The following is a 13177-nucleotide window of genomic DNA, read 5'->3' on the forward strand; positions in this document are numbered from 1 at the left end:
AGTAAAACGCTAACATACAATTGACAGCTTAAGAAGGAGCAATAATAGTGATACAGTTGATTCGGGTCCTTTACGACACCAGCTAGGTTGTGATTGTGAGCTTGGGTTAGGACACAAGTGTGACGGATATGCTGTATATATTAGAAGCCTGTACACGTCCGGAACGATGCACCCATTTAATTTAGTTTTCCTAACCCAAGCTCACAATCACAACCTAGCTGGTGTCGTAAAGGACCCGAATCAACTGTATCACTATTATTGCTCCTTCTTAAGCTGTCAATTGTATGTTAGCGTTTTACTTCTTATTGTATGAATCTGTTGTTTATGGATGTTGTGTGGCTTGTCTGCCACCAGGTGGCATGTTTTATTTTTTTCTTGCACAAAAAAAGGGAAACGCCAATAAAATATGTGACGACCAGCTCAAATCGGTCTTATGTAGCAACATTTGAAATTTTGTTTTTTACATTGGATAAAAGTAGAGACTTTTATTGAGGAACAATGGGAAAGTAATTTTGCTTTGAAAGTTGATTAACTTGTAAACTCGCTTTTGAGAAAACGGCCTTTGAATTGTTTGGTACTACTATTGGAGAGCTCTTTGTCTACACTCATTCAGCATCGTTCACACCCTCTTAAGCTTTAGCCCCACGCATCTCTTTAAGGGTTGATCTAAGCGTTCTGTCCTAACAGCAGTCAAGCACCCAAGCTAACATGCTAGCTACTTCCAGACACAAATGAGAGAACAGCTCACTAAACATTACTCGCCCTTGCAGAGAAATAGAAGTAAACAGCAGCCAGCTTGTCTCTGGACAAGGGGGGGGTATACAAAACAAAAAGTCAATGATACAATGTTAAAGGCCATGTACAAGATCAATATGATGTGGGGCTGTTAGCTTTCTGATGACATCAATACACAGACAAGACACATAACAGCCCATTGTTTACTTAACATTTTATTTTCAATTAAATCAGGTTAAAGTTATTTACATAATTACATTGCTGGATTACTTAACAGATAATCTTAAGCAAACAGCATTGTCTAACATTTTATTACTATTGTCAAGTTATTAATAGTTATTTTCATCATCAATAATATCAATATTAATAATCTAATTGTCGAGTGCATTGTAAAGAAACTACCCATGACCGGCAGAGGGAGGTGTTTCGGTAGGTAAGTGTATTTTTCCCTCCCTAACTTCAAACCCCATCCTGCCTAGCCCACACCTCTGCCCTCCGCTCAGAGAAGGCTGTGGAATAGATCCAGCGAAAGTCACTATACATTATCTACCATTCATTTCTATTGGGTACAACATAATCCGAAAACACAACCAAAACAAACTGCAAATGCATCCAACAAGTTTGTATAGTTATCAGCTCGGTGTATTCATTGCGTGCTACAAATATGGGGTCAAATACTAAACCTTTGACTAAATGTAATATACTATAAGTTAATTTGTCCAAATACCTATGACACCTTCATATGGGGGGGACTAGTTTTAATTTCTAAACGGTAAAACAGACATGTATGAAAATAACCTTAAATAAAAGGTGACATTATCTACTATCGCCTCATATGAAACATTTGATCTCAAAATTCTGGAGTATAAAGCCAATTGAAAAGTTTTAGCTTCACTGTCTAAATAAAAACATATGGGAGTGTAAAGATGTGTCCATCCATTCTCTACCATACATGTCTATTTACACAAGGTTTTCAGCTCTGAATGCACAGGCACTCTTTCTATCATCTCTTCCTATGTCTTCAGAGGAGCCTACAGTAAGGTGGGTCTGAGAGCCCAGACCAGACCATCAAGATTAATGATCCATAAACAGTATTGGCTCCAGGCCACATCTGAAAATGTAATTCATATAATTGTAGCACATCCAATCAAGTTTCAGGAACTACAGTACATTAAAATGTATTTTTCTCTCTTTTTTATCAACTGATTGTAGGAGGGCAACTATTACAATTTATTTGATGCAAGCTCACAAAGTTTCCTCTAACTACCCTCAATTATAACGTTACTCAATTCATCTTCAATCAATCAATGTTATTTCCCCCATTGCCTTTAAGAGCAGTAGACAGATGTGCTCGATCATCTTGGCTAAGTGCCATGCTTTTGCACAGTACAAAAGCACTCTTCCAAGATCCAGCACTATGTAACAAAACTCCTACTGTTTTTTATCAACAGATAAGCCAGCATTCATTAAGTTAAAGAAACTAGGTTTATGGTATTTACAGGACAGTAGATCTGCCTCTGTGAGCTGTGTGTGATGCCATGCATGCTCTGTCAGATCATACACACATCAAAGGTGGGCGTTCTGGAGCATGAGCACGAAGCAGCTGATGCCCTTCCCTGACACACAGGCCTTATAGGAAAGGTGGGGGGGACAGGTCACTGCATGACGAGCACTCTCCACGCCGCCATCCGACCAGGGCCACACATACGCGTGCGCATACACACATTCACGTACACACACACACTCACTTCATTGGCAGAAATGGAGACAGACGAACAACGTATGGCCGCCCCACCCACACTCCTGTGTTAGGAATGACTAGAAAATGATATGTTAGGAAGAGTAGAGTGTGTGGTTGATTCTACCATCTCCCTTCACTGGCTCTACACAACCATCTTAACCAGACAGCACTTCTCCCTCTTCATTTTCACCCATCTTCCTTTCTGCAGCATGGACCTGGTGACACTCTGGGCTGGCGTTATGACTGATGTGTGACGTTTGGGCTGCTAGGTCTCTGGGTTGGGGGTGGCCAGCAGGGGAACGTTGTCCCTCCTCCTCCGGCCCAGCGGGGGGCGTCGGTACTGCTCCCCATCGGCCAGCGTTTGGGGCAGCGGTTTCCTCTTGCTCTCGGGCAGCAGCAGGATGGAGAGCACGGCCAGCAGGGCCAGGGAGGAGTACACCACGTGGTGCAGGAAGTAGCCGTAGTGGTTGCGCAGGTCCATGAGGGGCGAGGTGAGGCGGCCCACGCAGCCCAGGGCCAACACCATGCCCACGCCACTGCCCCTGGACAAGAGGGTAAGGTCAAAAGTCAGTGATCTCCAAAAGAGGAAGGGCCAGGGAAGAGAGATAATACGAGAACCAAGCCTGAAATGACACCCATTGACATTGAAGTCTAGCATGCCTTTAAGGCCTAATAATACGCCTAATTCAAAGAACAAGCCTAGATCAGGAAGACTCATATGACAGTCAATGAGTTGTTGGTCCTTACCTGATGATGGTGGGCATAATCTCTGCAGTGAAGAGGACACAGAGAGAGGCAGCCGCCTGGGAGGAGAAAAGTCCCATCACTGAGAACACAGTGATGGCTGCCTCACTTAGATCTAATAGAGAGACAGGAGGGAGAGTTAACTTAGCACTGAACTCCCCAGACTCTGACTGGCTTGTGATTACAGCTGAAACTGAGACATGGCTTTGACTTTACTGCCATTGCAGTGTCCTACATGAACTGATATACCACCATTCAGCCACAAGGTGACACCATGCAAAGAGGATCTGTGCTTCCAGTAATGAATTTCCATTGAAAACTTACGGAGTCGTAACTATACTGAACAAAAATATAAATGCAACATGTAAAGTGTTGGTCCCATGTTTCATGAGCTGAAATAAAAGAGCCCAGAAATATTACATATGCACAAAAAGCTTATTTCTCTCAAATTTTGTGCACAAATTTGTTTACATCCCTGTTAGTGAGCATTTTTCTTTTGCCAAGATAATCCATCCACCTGACAGGTGTGGCATATCAAGAATCTGATTAAACAGCATGATCATTACACAGGTGCACCTTGGTGCTGGGGACAATAAACGCACACTCTAAAATGTACAGTTTTGTCACACAACACAATGCCACAGAAGTCTCAAGTTTTGAGGGAGCGTGCAGTTGGCATGCTGACTGCAGGAATGTCCAACAGAGCTGTTGCCAGAGAATTGGATGTTCATTTCTCTACGCACGCAGCTTAGAGGGAACAGGGGACATTACATCTATTAAAGGCAACTTCCACCTTGAGCACCAACTTACACTCCATCAGTCCGAGGAGAATCAGAGATGCCAGCCCTGTCATTGTCATGGCGAGGAGCAGGATACCACGGCGACCACACCTGTTCACTGTTGCCCATAACAACAGCCAGGCCCCTCCTCCCGCACAGACGGACAGCAGATAGGTCCAATAGAAGCTGGGGGCAGTGCCTCTGACATCACCCCGAAATGAGCTGTAACAATGACTAATGCCATGGGAAATGAACCTGACAGACAACAGGAGAGAGATGGAGATGGAAAATCAAGGTCTGTTTGGCAACTACTATAATCCTATGTGTGCTTACCAGTACAATGTTGATAGAAGCAAGGGCAAACCTTTACATTAGGTTGTTTGTATGTAATGCATACGCTATATGTGGCATACATACTGATACTACTATGTTTGGTTACCAGAATGTTGTTACTACTTGAAATGAGTTACCGGTGCAGTTACTGAGTAGTTACATGTAATTAAACAAAGAAGTTAAACTTTCATGTAACTACTGTAGTACTACTAATACTACTATGCGTGCAACTATTTAAGGCTAAAATCATAAATTGAAACAATAACAAAGCAGCCTTTGTGTTGGTAAAAAAGCTAAGGGATGGGCCTGGGGAAATGTAACCACTCTCAAATTCATAGACGGAGCTATGGATGCAAGGACTGACCATCCATGATATCAAAATTATAGTTGTAACCATCTTTTGAGACTACACCGTGTGTGTTTACATACATTTTGTTTGCAATTAATTTATAAGTCCAAAAATGGATGTTGCAACTAAGGATTCCAGCTTTAAAGTGTGACCAAACGTGTGAGGGCTAACTTCAAACGACACAGTTAGGTGACTTACGAGGTGAAGCCGAGCACACACATGTTTTTCCAGATGTTCCTGCTGTGTACAAGCTCTGGGAAGGACAGGTGGGGGTAAGTAGAGGGAGACGGCTCCGAGTCCAACTCTGCAATAATGACAACAATGTCACACCACCATGTCACATTGGAGGCATCAGCAGAGACGTTTTCAAACAGCAGACAGCAAATCTCATGAAAAGACCGATGCAGAAAGACAAAATGGTTCCCACACACCCGTGAAGCTCTCGTCATCTCTCTCTCTATCTCTTCTTTCACTGAAGGAATTCAGATCAGCTGATCTCTCAGAGAGAAGGAGCCAGCGAGGAGACTCAGGAAATACTCCTGGAATACTGAAACAAAACAGACATATTCATGTAAATTCCTAGCTTCCATATTACTATATTCTCTCTCCTGAAACGGCAATGTTGTTATATTAGAATGAAAAAAAAGAATGTGCCACTTAAAGGACACTTTTATCTGAAAGAGACTTTTACAGTCACGCGTGCCCACTACAGAATCGAACCCACTATCCTGGCGTTGCAAGCACCATGCTCTACCAACTGACAGACTGCATTTTATGTTTTTCTCTGTGTTAAATTTGCTATTTGCAATAAAAATAAATGCTGTTAAACAAAAGGCGGCAGGTAGCCTAGTGGTTAAGAGCGTTGAGCTAGTAACTGAAAGGCTGCTGGTTTGAATCCCCGAGCCAACTAGGTGAAAAATCTGCCGAAATTCCCTTAAGCAAGGCAATTAACCCTAATTGCTCCTGTAAGTCACTCTGGATAAGAGTGTCTGCTAAAATGTAAATGTAAGGAACACTGCACCTTGAAGACAAATGCTAATGTATTCTGACTTGAGCTAATTGCTGAATGAAACATGGGGCTTTAAATCAATACAATTCTCTCAACAAGTTAGTTTGCATTTAGGTCTTTAATCAAATTACTACTATATTCCCCATTCCCTTGTGCATAGGGTTCTGTCCTCCAACACAGCAGACACACTCACCCATAGGTGAGGAACAGAGAGAGTGGTGCAGCCCCAGCTCCGAGTAAGCCCCTCCAGGACTGGCAAGACAGAGCAACACCCAGCAACAGCAGCTCCCCAGAAACCGTAGTGAGACCTGCCACCATGGTGACTAGCAGACGTAGTGAGGGATCACAGAGTTCAAGACCTGTCAATCAAACAAACAGAACAATGAATGATTACAGACACAATAATGTTGTACAATTAGTAGGTTTGAACTTTGGTCAATTCTCAAAATAGTTTTAAGGTGCAGTAGTGTTTTGATTCTATTATTCAGAGCCTTGTGTACTATGGCAGGGGTTCCCAAACATTCACTCGCGGGCCCCCCATGGGGTGCAAATACAATTTTGCAGTTTTAAAGCTATTTTTCTTGCAATTCTATACATTTCAACATGTCTAATGTGTAGTCGTGATATTTGAGTGACAAAAAAATGATCTATGGGCTAAAAAACCGAGATAAAAAAATGTTAGCTGACATGGGCTAGTTGATCTGGATATTTCTGACAAGTTATGAATAGCTCTCTAAGGTACAGTGCCTTCGGAAAGTATTCAGACCTCTTGACTTTTCCACATTTTGTTATGTAACAGTGTTATTCTAAAATGGATTAAATAAAAACCTCAGTAATCTACACACAATACCCGATAATAACAAAGCGAAAACGTATTTATTAAAAATAAAACACAGAAATACCTTATTTACATACGTTTCACCCTTTGCTATGAGACTCGAAATTGAGTTCAGGTGCATCCTGTTTCCATTGATCATACTTGAGATGTTTTTACAAATTGATTGGACATGATTTGGAAAGGCACACACCTGTCAAAATAAGGTCCCACAGTTGACAGTGCATGTCAGAGCAAAAACCAAGCCATGAGGTCGAAAGAATTTTCCGTAAAGCTCAGAGACAGGATTGTATCAAGGCACAGATCTGGGGAAGGTTACCAAAACATTTCTGCAGCATTGAAGATCCCCAAGAACACAGTGGCCTCCATCATTCTTAAATGGAAGAAGTTTGGAACCACCAAGACTCATCCTAGAGCTGGCCACCCGGCCAACCTGAGCAATCGGGGGAGAAGGGCCTTGGTCAGGGAGGTGACCAAGAACCTGATGGTCACTCTGATAGAGCTCTAGAGTTTCTTTGTGGAGATGGGAGAACCTTCCGGAAGGACAACCATCTCTGCAGCACTCCACCAATCAGGCCTTTATGGTAGAGTGGCCAGACAGAAGCCACTCCTCAGTAAAAGGCACATGACAGCCCGCTTGGAGTTTGCCAAAAGGCACCTAAAGATTCTCAGATGATGAGACGCAAAATTCTCTGGTCTGATGAAACCAAGATTGAACTCTTTGGCCTGAATGCCAAGCGTCACTTCTGGAGGAAACCTGGCACCATCCCTACGGTGAAGCATGGTGGTGGCAGCATCATGCTGTGGGGATGTTTTTCAGCGGCAGGAACTGGAAGACTAGTCAAGATCGAGGCAAAGATGAACGGAGCAAAGTACAGAGAGATCCTTGATGAAAACATGCTCCAGAGCGCTCAGGACCTCAGACTGTGGCGAAGGTTCACCTTCCAACAGGACAACAACCCTAAGCACACAGCCAAGACAACACAGGAGTGGCTTCGGGACAAGTCTCATACCCAAGAAGACTCGAGGCTGTAATCGCTGCCAAAGGTGCTTCAACAAATTACTGAGTAAAGGGTCTGAATAATTATGTAAATGTGATATTTCCTTATTTATTTATTATTATTATTTATTTTGAATTCTAAATCCTGTTTTTTCTTTGTCATTATGGAGTATGGTGTGTAGATTGATGAGGGGAAAAAAAACTATTTAATCAATTTTAGATTAAGGCTGTAACCTAATAAAATGTGGAAAAAGTCAAGGGGTCTGAATACTTTGTGAAGGCACAATGCAATGACTTACATGACAAGAAGAACTATCCAATTTTGAAATCGCACCTTGTGCATTCTACTACTCCAACTTTCAAGAGTACATTTAAAGCCGGACTGAGTTCCTTTGGGGGGGAGGCCCGCACCCCCCTCTTCCGACCCTTCGCGCAGTTTGGGAACCACTGTACTATGGCATCAGTATCTGGATAGTACTCACGTGTGATGTAAAGCGTGAGGTAGACACCAGCACTAGCGGCAGCCAGGCAAAAGCGCATGACAATAAAGATAGGGGGGGAGGTAGAGACGCACACAAGCACGCCAAATACCACCGAGAGGGTTAGCGAGGTGAGCAGTGTCTTCAACCTGCCCAGTCTGAGAAAAAAACAAAGAAGAGAAAATACAAAGATCTTAGGGGATAAGCAGAGGCCTCCGAACACCATGGGCCGGTTTCATTTAAATTAAAGCCAGGAGTAGGCCTCATAAACATTCCTGGATTAAGCTAGTAATGAACCAGGGTCATTTTAGATTAAATGTTTTGTAATGACCATGTAAATACATAGTAAAATACATATTATGGACACCTATTGTATATTCCCAGACTTTATCAGGACTGAGACTACAAATATCCTCAAACCATGTTCATTCCACCACATTTTCAGGATCATTGTCTGGATTCAAGTGCAGTCTAGGCCTGAGTCGGTGAAACTGTCGCCGAAAGCGTCATTCTTGTTTTTTTTTTATTCAATTGGCTTCATCTGACTCTCAATCCTCAAGAGGTCTCACCCCCCTAGTCTAACCCTCACCTTTTCCTCTGTATTTCTAGTATCATCTTACCTGTCAGCAGCAAAGCCCAGTCCCAGGCATCCTGTCAGAACACCCAGGATGAAGGACACCTCCTCGACTGGGACCAGCCAGTACTGACCACACACCAAATCCCACTGGGAGAGGAGAGAGAAGGAAGGAGGTGGAGAACCAACAAAAGATTACAGAAAGAGAAGAGAGGGAGGTAGACATATGTTTTGTTACGCACAATCATTCCATCAATAGGACACTGTTCCAGGTAATAGAAAACAACTAATTTCAACCAAACTACACTATATTGAAATGTTATTTCAATCATTTCCATTTTGTTAGAAATAACTTGAGCATGGCTTTGTTATTACATCTGAAGTGCTCCGTTGGTGCATTTGCTACTGTTGAAAGCTAAGTGATTACAATGAGATAGCATCATTTCTGGGCAGAGTCAGGAAGCTGCTGCTAACAATACCTTATGTAATAGGACCCAATGCAGGGACGCATGAAAAGCCTGTCACATACTATCACTCATCCTATCCCTGGTTCGGCATGGCTGAACTATATACACTGAACAAAAATATAAACGCAACATGTAAAGTTCTGGTCCCTTGTTTCAAGACCCCAGAAATGTTCCATACGCACAAAAAGCGTATTTTTCTCAAATGTTGTTGCCAAATTTATTTACATCCCTGTTAGTGAGCATTTTATCCTTTGTCAAGATAATCCATCCACCTGACAGGTGTGGTATATCAAAAAGCTGATTAAACGGCATGATCATTACACAGGTGCACTTTGTGCTGGGGACAATAAAATGCCACTCTAAAATATGCAGTATTGTCACACAACACAATTCCACAGATGTCTCAAGTTTTGAGGGAGTGTGCAATTGGCATGCTGACTGCAGGAATGTCCACCAGAGCTGTTTCCAGTTAATTTAATGTTAATTTCTCTACCATAAGCCGCCTCCAACATCGTTTTAGAGAATTTGTCAGTATGTCCAACCGGCCTCACAACCGCAGACCACGTGTAACCACGCCAGCCCAGGACTATTTCTGTCTGCAATAAAGCCCTTTTTTGGGAAAAACTCATTCTGATTGGCTGGGCCTATGCCCTCCCAGGCCCACCCATGACTGCACCCCTGCCCAGTCATGTGAAATCCATAGAGGGGCATAATGAATTTATTTAAATTGACTGATTTCCTATTATTAACTGTAATTTAGCAAAATCTTTGAAAATGTTGCATGTTGCATTTATATTTTTGTTCAGTATAGTTACCTCACAAATGAGAGCATGGTCGATAGCATTCATATGGATGACGTGCTTGGAAAAAATAAGAAATGCCAAACTTGCACACAAACAAGTTCACAAACTGCCCAAACCAGTTATGAACATGAATCAAAAGCATTATAATACCCTTGGCCCGAGACCTATGCCTTCCATTTCTTCCCTCTTATACTAAAACCTCAATGTCAAAGGAGCATATAGACGTCTGCCCTGACAATTCTACTACAAAATGGTGTTACAAGGCATTTGCTTAAAGATGTTTAGTTCAGTATTTCTACTGAAGCCTTATTGATTAATGGTGGAGACTGGTCAGGGCTGTTCTGGCTTCTGTGAGAAGTTGCTGAAGCAGCATAGTGGCGTTATACTGGTCAATCATGACTAAAGGTAAAAATACACTCTGAAATCAACCGCTGAATCGAGCCTTCTGTCTATGAACAGAGAGACTAGATGATATTCCTGCTGTCTACAAGCACATGGTGAAACCGCTGCAGTAGTCTGCCTCTTAAATTACAATGACTCCTTGAGACCGGTGTATGTCTAGCTAACCACAGAGGGAAACAGGCCGACAGAACAGCTTACAGAAGCACCAGGTTTCCCACCCGCGTCACGCATGGAATTCAAAACAAATAGAGAGAGAGTCCACAGTGAGCCAAGTGAGAGCTAAAGCCCTCCATGGACAATTGTGGGTGTGGTGGACAACAGTTCTGCTAAAGACATTAGCGTCATAAGACATTTTATAATAAGTACACACATCATTACTGCTGCAAAGCATTGGATCATGTTTTCTGACACTGAGAGTGCTGTGACTGTTTATGACATTTTTAATCAAAGCAGTGGTAATGGCGAAGGCATGTTTTACCGTGTAAGGGTAGCAGTGCTTCACTTCTTATCAGAATCTACTCAGTAATGCATTATGTCATTTGGATTCTGAGACCGGGAAATACAAACTAATCAAGAAAACAATGAGACCGACAATGTTCCCTGAGGTACCTCAGTAACAATGTTAATTCTCAATCCTTCTGTGACATTGTAGTCCCAGCCAGCCTCACAGTTCTCCACCCCGGACTGGGTACCGTTGATATACTGCTTGCACTGAGACAGCCCCCCGCTGTTCCCAACTCTGCCCCCTTTCTCCCAGGGCAGGGAGGCGTTGAGGACCTGCGGGGCAGGCGAAGGTCCCGGGAGGCGGCAGTGGTGGGGCGAGGCGAGGGTGAGCAGGGGATCCGAGGAGAGAAGGAAGGCCAGGAAGAGATTGGGCAAGAGGGAGAGACAGATGAGCATCCTCTGTTTCTTCCTCCCTAGGGCCAGGACCATCACCTCCCCCCGTGGGAGGCAGGGAAGGGGGAAGCGGGAGGGAGGAGGAGGGAGCGGGAGACGAGGGAGTGGGAGAAGAGGGGAGGGGGGGAGGCGGACAGGGAGAAGGGGAGGGTAGGGGGGACTCAGGGGATGTCATGACTGAGGGTCAGAGAGGTTGTGGTCAATCCTCAGATGGAGTGGGAAATATGGGAAATATCTGTGGAGGGAAAACATTTCAAAAATAATGACACTGACCATCACTACTTTCTCCCAAATATATTATTAGCTACACTGCTGCAGAATATGATGAAATAACAACAATTGTTCAGTGAGTGAATGGATCTTCATTCTTATTTATTTACAGACTTAAACAGTCCTTTTTTTTGTTGGTTTTTTACTTTTATAGTGCATAATCATAAACCCTGGCAAATTACATCTCCAATCCCATAATAGAGGGAGCACATTAAATCATGTTAAGCTTATTATTACATTGGTGGATATACACATTCTATTGCTGGGTGAATCACACAGGTAGTGTTTATTTGTAGCATGGCTATACACGTGTAGGGAATAGTTATACAGCTGTATGCTATTGCCCAAGATCTAAACAAGGTATTTGGACATGTTGTTTGAAGCCAGCACTATCAGCCACAAGTGCACATGGTCCATTCTGTTAATGTTCTAGGCTGCTACAAGGCCAGGAAGTTCTGCTAAAGGAATTCCAGTTACATAAGAGGCTTTTCAGACAGGGAACAGTACTGCATGGAAGGAAAAGAGCAAACGCATATTTTAATAGAGGTAACATAAAGCAGCACACAAACCACCAGAAAAAGAACATTCAGGTAACAATGTACGATCCCACTGGGCAAAGACGTCAATTCAACGTCTATTACACGTTGGTTCAACGTAATTTCATTAAAATGACGTGGAAACAACGTTGATTCAACCTGTAGGATGAATAAATGACAAGCCTACACTGAAATGGTGGTGTCACATTAGGTCACTGACACAAGTGCACGCACGCACCTGCCCCGGGCAGACAGACAGCAAAACACATTATTCTGTAAATATACAATATTGTCACAGTTTGTGTGGCATGGGGACAGTAGCAGCAAAATGACTTACCCCTTTCCAGTATTATTATAGTCGTCAGATATTATAATACATCCGGTAGGTTAACGATTGCCTACTGTCACTTTCAAACGTCCGTTTTGGTAAAGCCAAAACATTGCAGGGGATAAAGGGAACAGTGTTCCGAATTGAGTTGGATTTTCACCGCATTCCCTTTACTCTTCCTATGCGTCTTCTCTCTGTCGGCTGTCGATTATTCCATCCTCCTGTGGCATAGGCTACTGTCCCAGGGTAGTATTGTATGAAGAAGCACTGGAAACTAAAGTCTTGTCAGATAAGAAAACGCAGTTTCAACATAGACACCTAATGAAGCAATTTTTGGGCTATATTGACATGCTCGACTTCTATGGTCCCTGATTTCTAATGTTGTTGCGCGACCCAAGTGTATGTCCGCCGACATGAAAGAAAGTGTTAAGTAATTAAATAATACATTATTATTCCCGACACCATCTTAAAGGGGAAGGGTGACAGCCATAGTCGAACAGATCCTCTCTGGGACAAAGGGGGTGGAAAACTGCAATGGGGGAAGGGACATTCAGACTCGTGAGAAATCGGGTGAAATCGTTGAGGAGACGTCCCCTCTTCCACTGTAAATTAAGCCATCTGCCGCATGGTGGGGCCATAAATCATAGATTATTCTCAAGGTTGAAAAAGCGCACATTATGAGTTGTACTACACTGAATAAAAATATAAACGCAACATGTAAAGTGTTGGTCCCATGTTTCATGAGCTGAAATTAAAAATCCCAGAAATGTTCCATAAACACAAAAATACTCTAAAATGTTGAGCACAAAATTGTTTCCATCCCTGTAAGTGAGCATTTCTCCTTTGCCAAGATAATCCATCCACTTGACAGGTTTGGCATATCAAGAAGCTGATTA

The 13177-nt window shown here is 42.9% G+C and overlaps 1 protein-coding gene across 1 annotated transcript; it reads right to left on the reverse strand.

Annotated features, from left to right (window-relative positions):
* Positions 1 to 934: 934 nt before the first annotated feature.
* LOC106590265 (solute carrier family 22 member 17) lies at positions 935 to 12809 on the reverse strand. The gene is made up of 10 exons (XM_014181088.2): positions 12291 to 12809; positions 10860 to 11382; positions 8625 to 8728; positions 8008 to 8162; positions 5884 to 6049; positions 5113 to 5228; positions 4880 to 4985; positions 4031 to 4254; positions 3224 to 3335; positions 935 to 3018 (listed from the first exon to the last, which is right to left on the reverse strand). The coding sequence occupies exons 2-10, from the start codon at positions 11181 to 11183 to the stop codon at positions 2742 to 2744; spliced, it is 1584 nt and encodes a 527-aa protein (XP_014036563.2). The 5' UTR covers positions 11184 to 11382; positions 12291 to 12809; the 3' UTR covers positions 935 to 2741.
* Between the last annotated feature and the right edge of the window lie 368 nt (positions 12810 to 13177).

This window comes from Salmo salar, chromosome ssa29 (genome assembly GCF_905237065.1).
Source record: "Salmo salar chromosome ssa29, Ssal_v3.1, whole genome shotgun sequence".
Lineage (NCBI taxonomy): Eukaryota > Metazoa > Chordata > Actinopteri > Salmoniformes > Salmonidae > Salmo > Salmo salar.

Excerpts from the sequence above, each read along its gene's own strand:
- LOC106590265 (XM_014181088.2), bottom strand. The coding sequence starts at position 11,183 with ATGGTCCTGGCCCTAGGGAGGAAGAAACAGAGGATGCTCATCTGTCTC. Across the intron at positions 8,163-8,624 it reads CTGGGCTTTGCTGCTGACAG|ACTGGGCAGGTTGAAGACAC; the intron begins GTAAGATGATAC and ends TTTTTTTCTCAG. Across the intron at positions 3,019-3,223 it reads ATTATGCCCACCATCATCAG|GGGCAGTGGCGTGGGCATGG; the intron begins GTAAGGACCAAC and ends CCTCTTGTCCAG.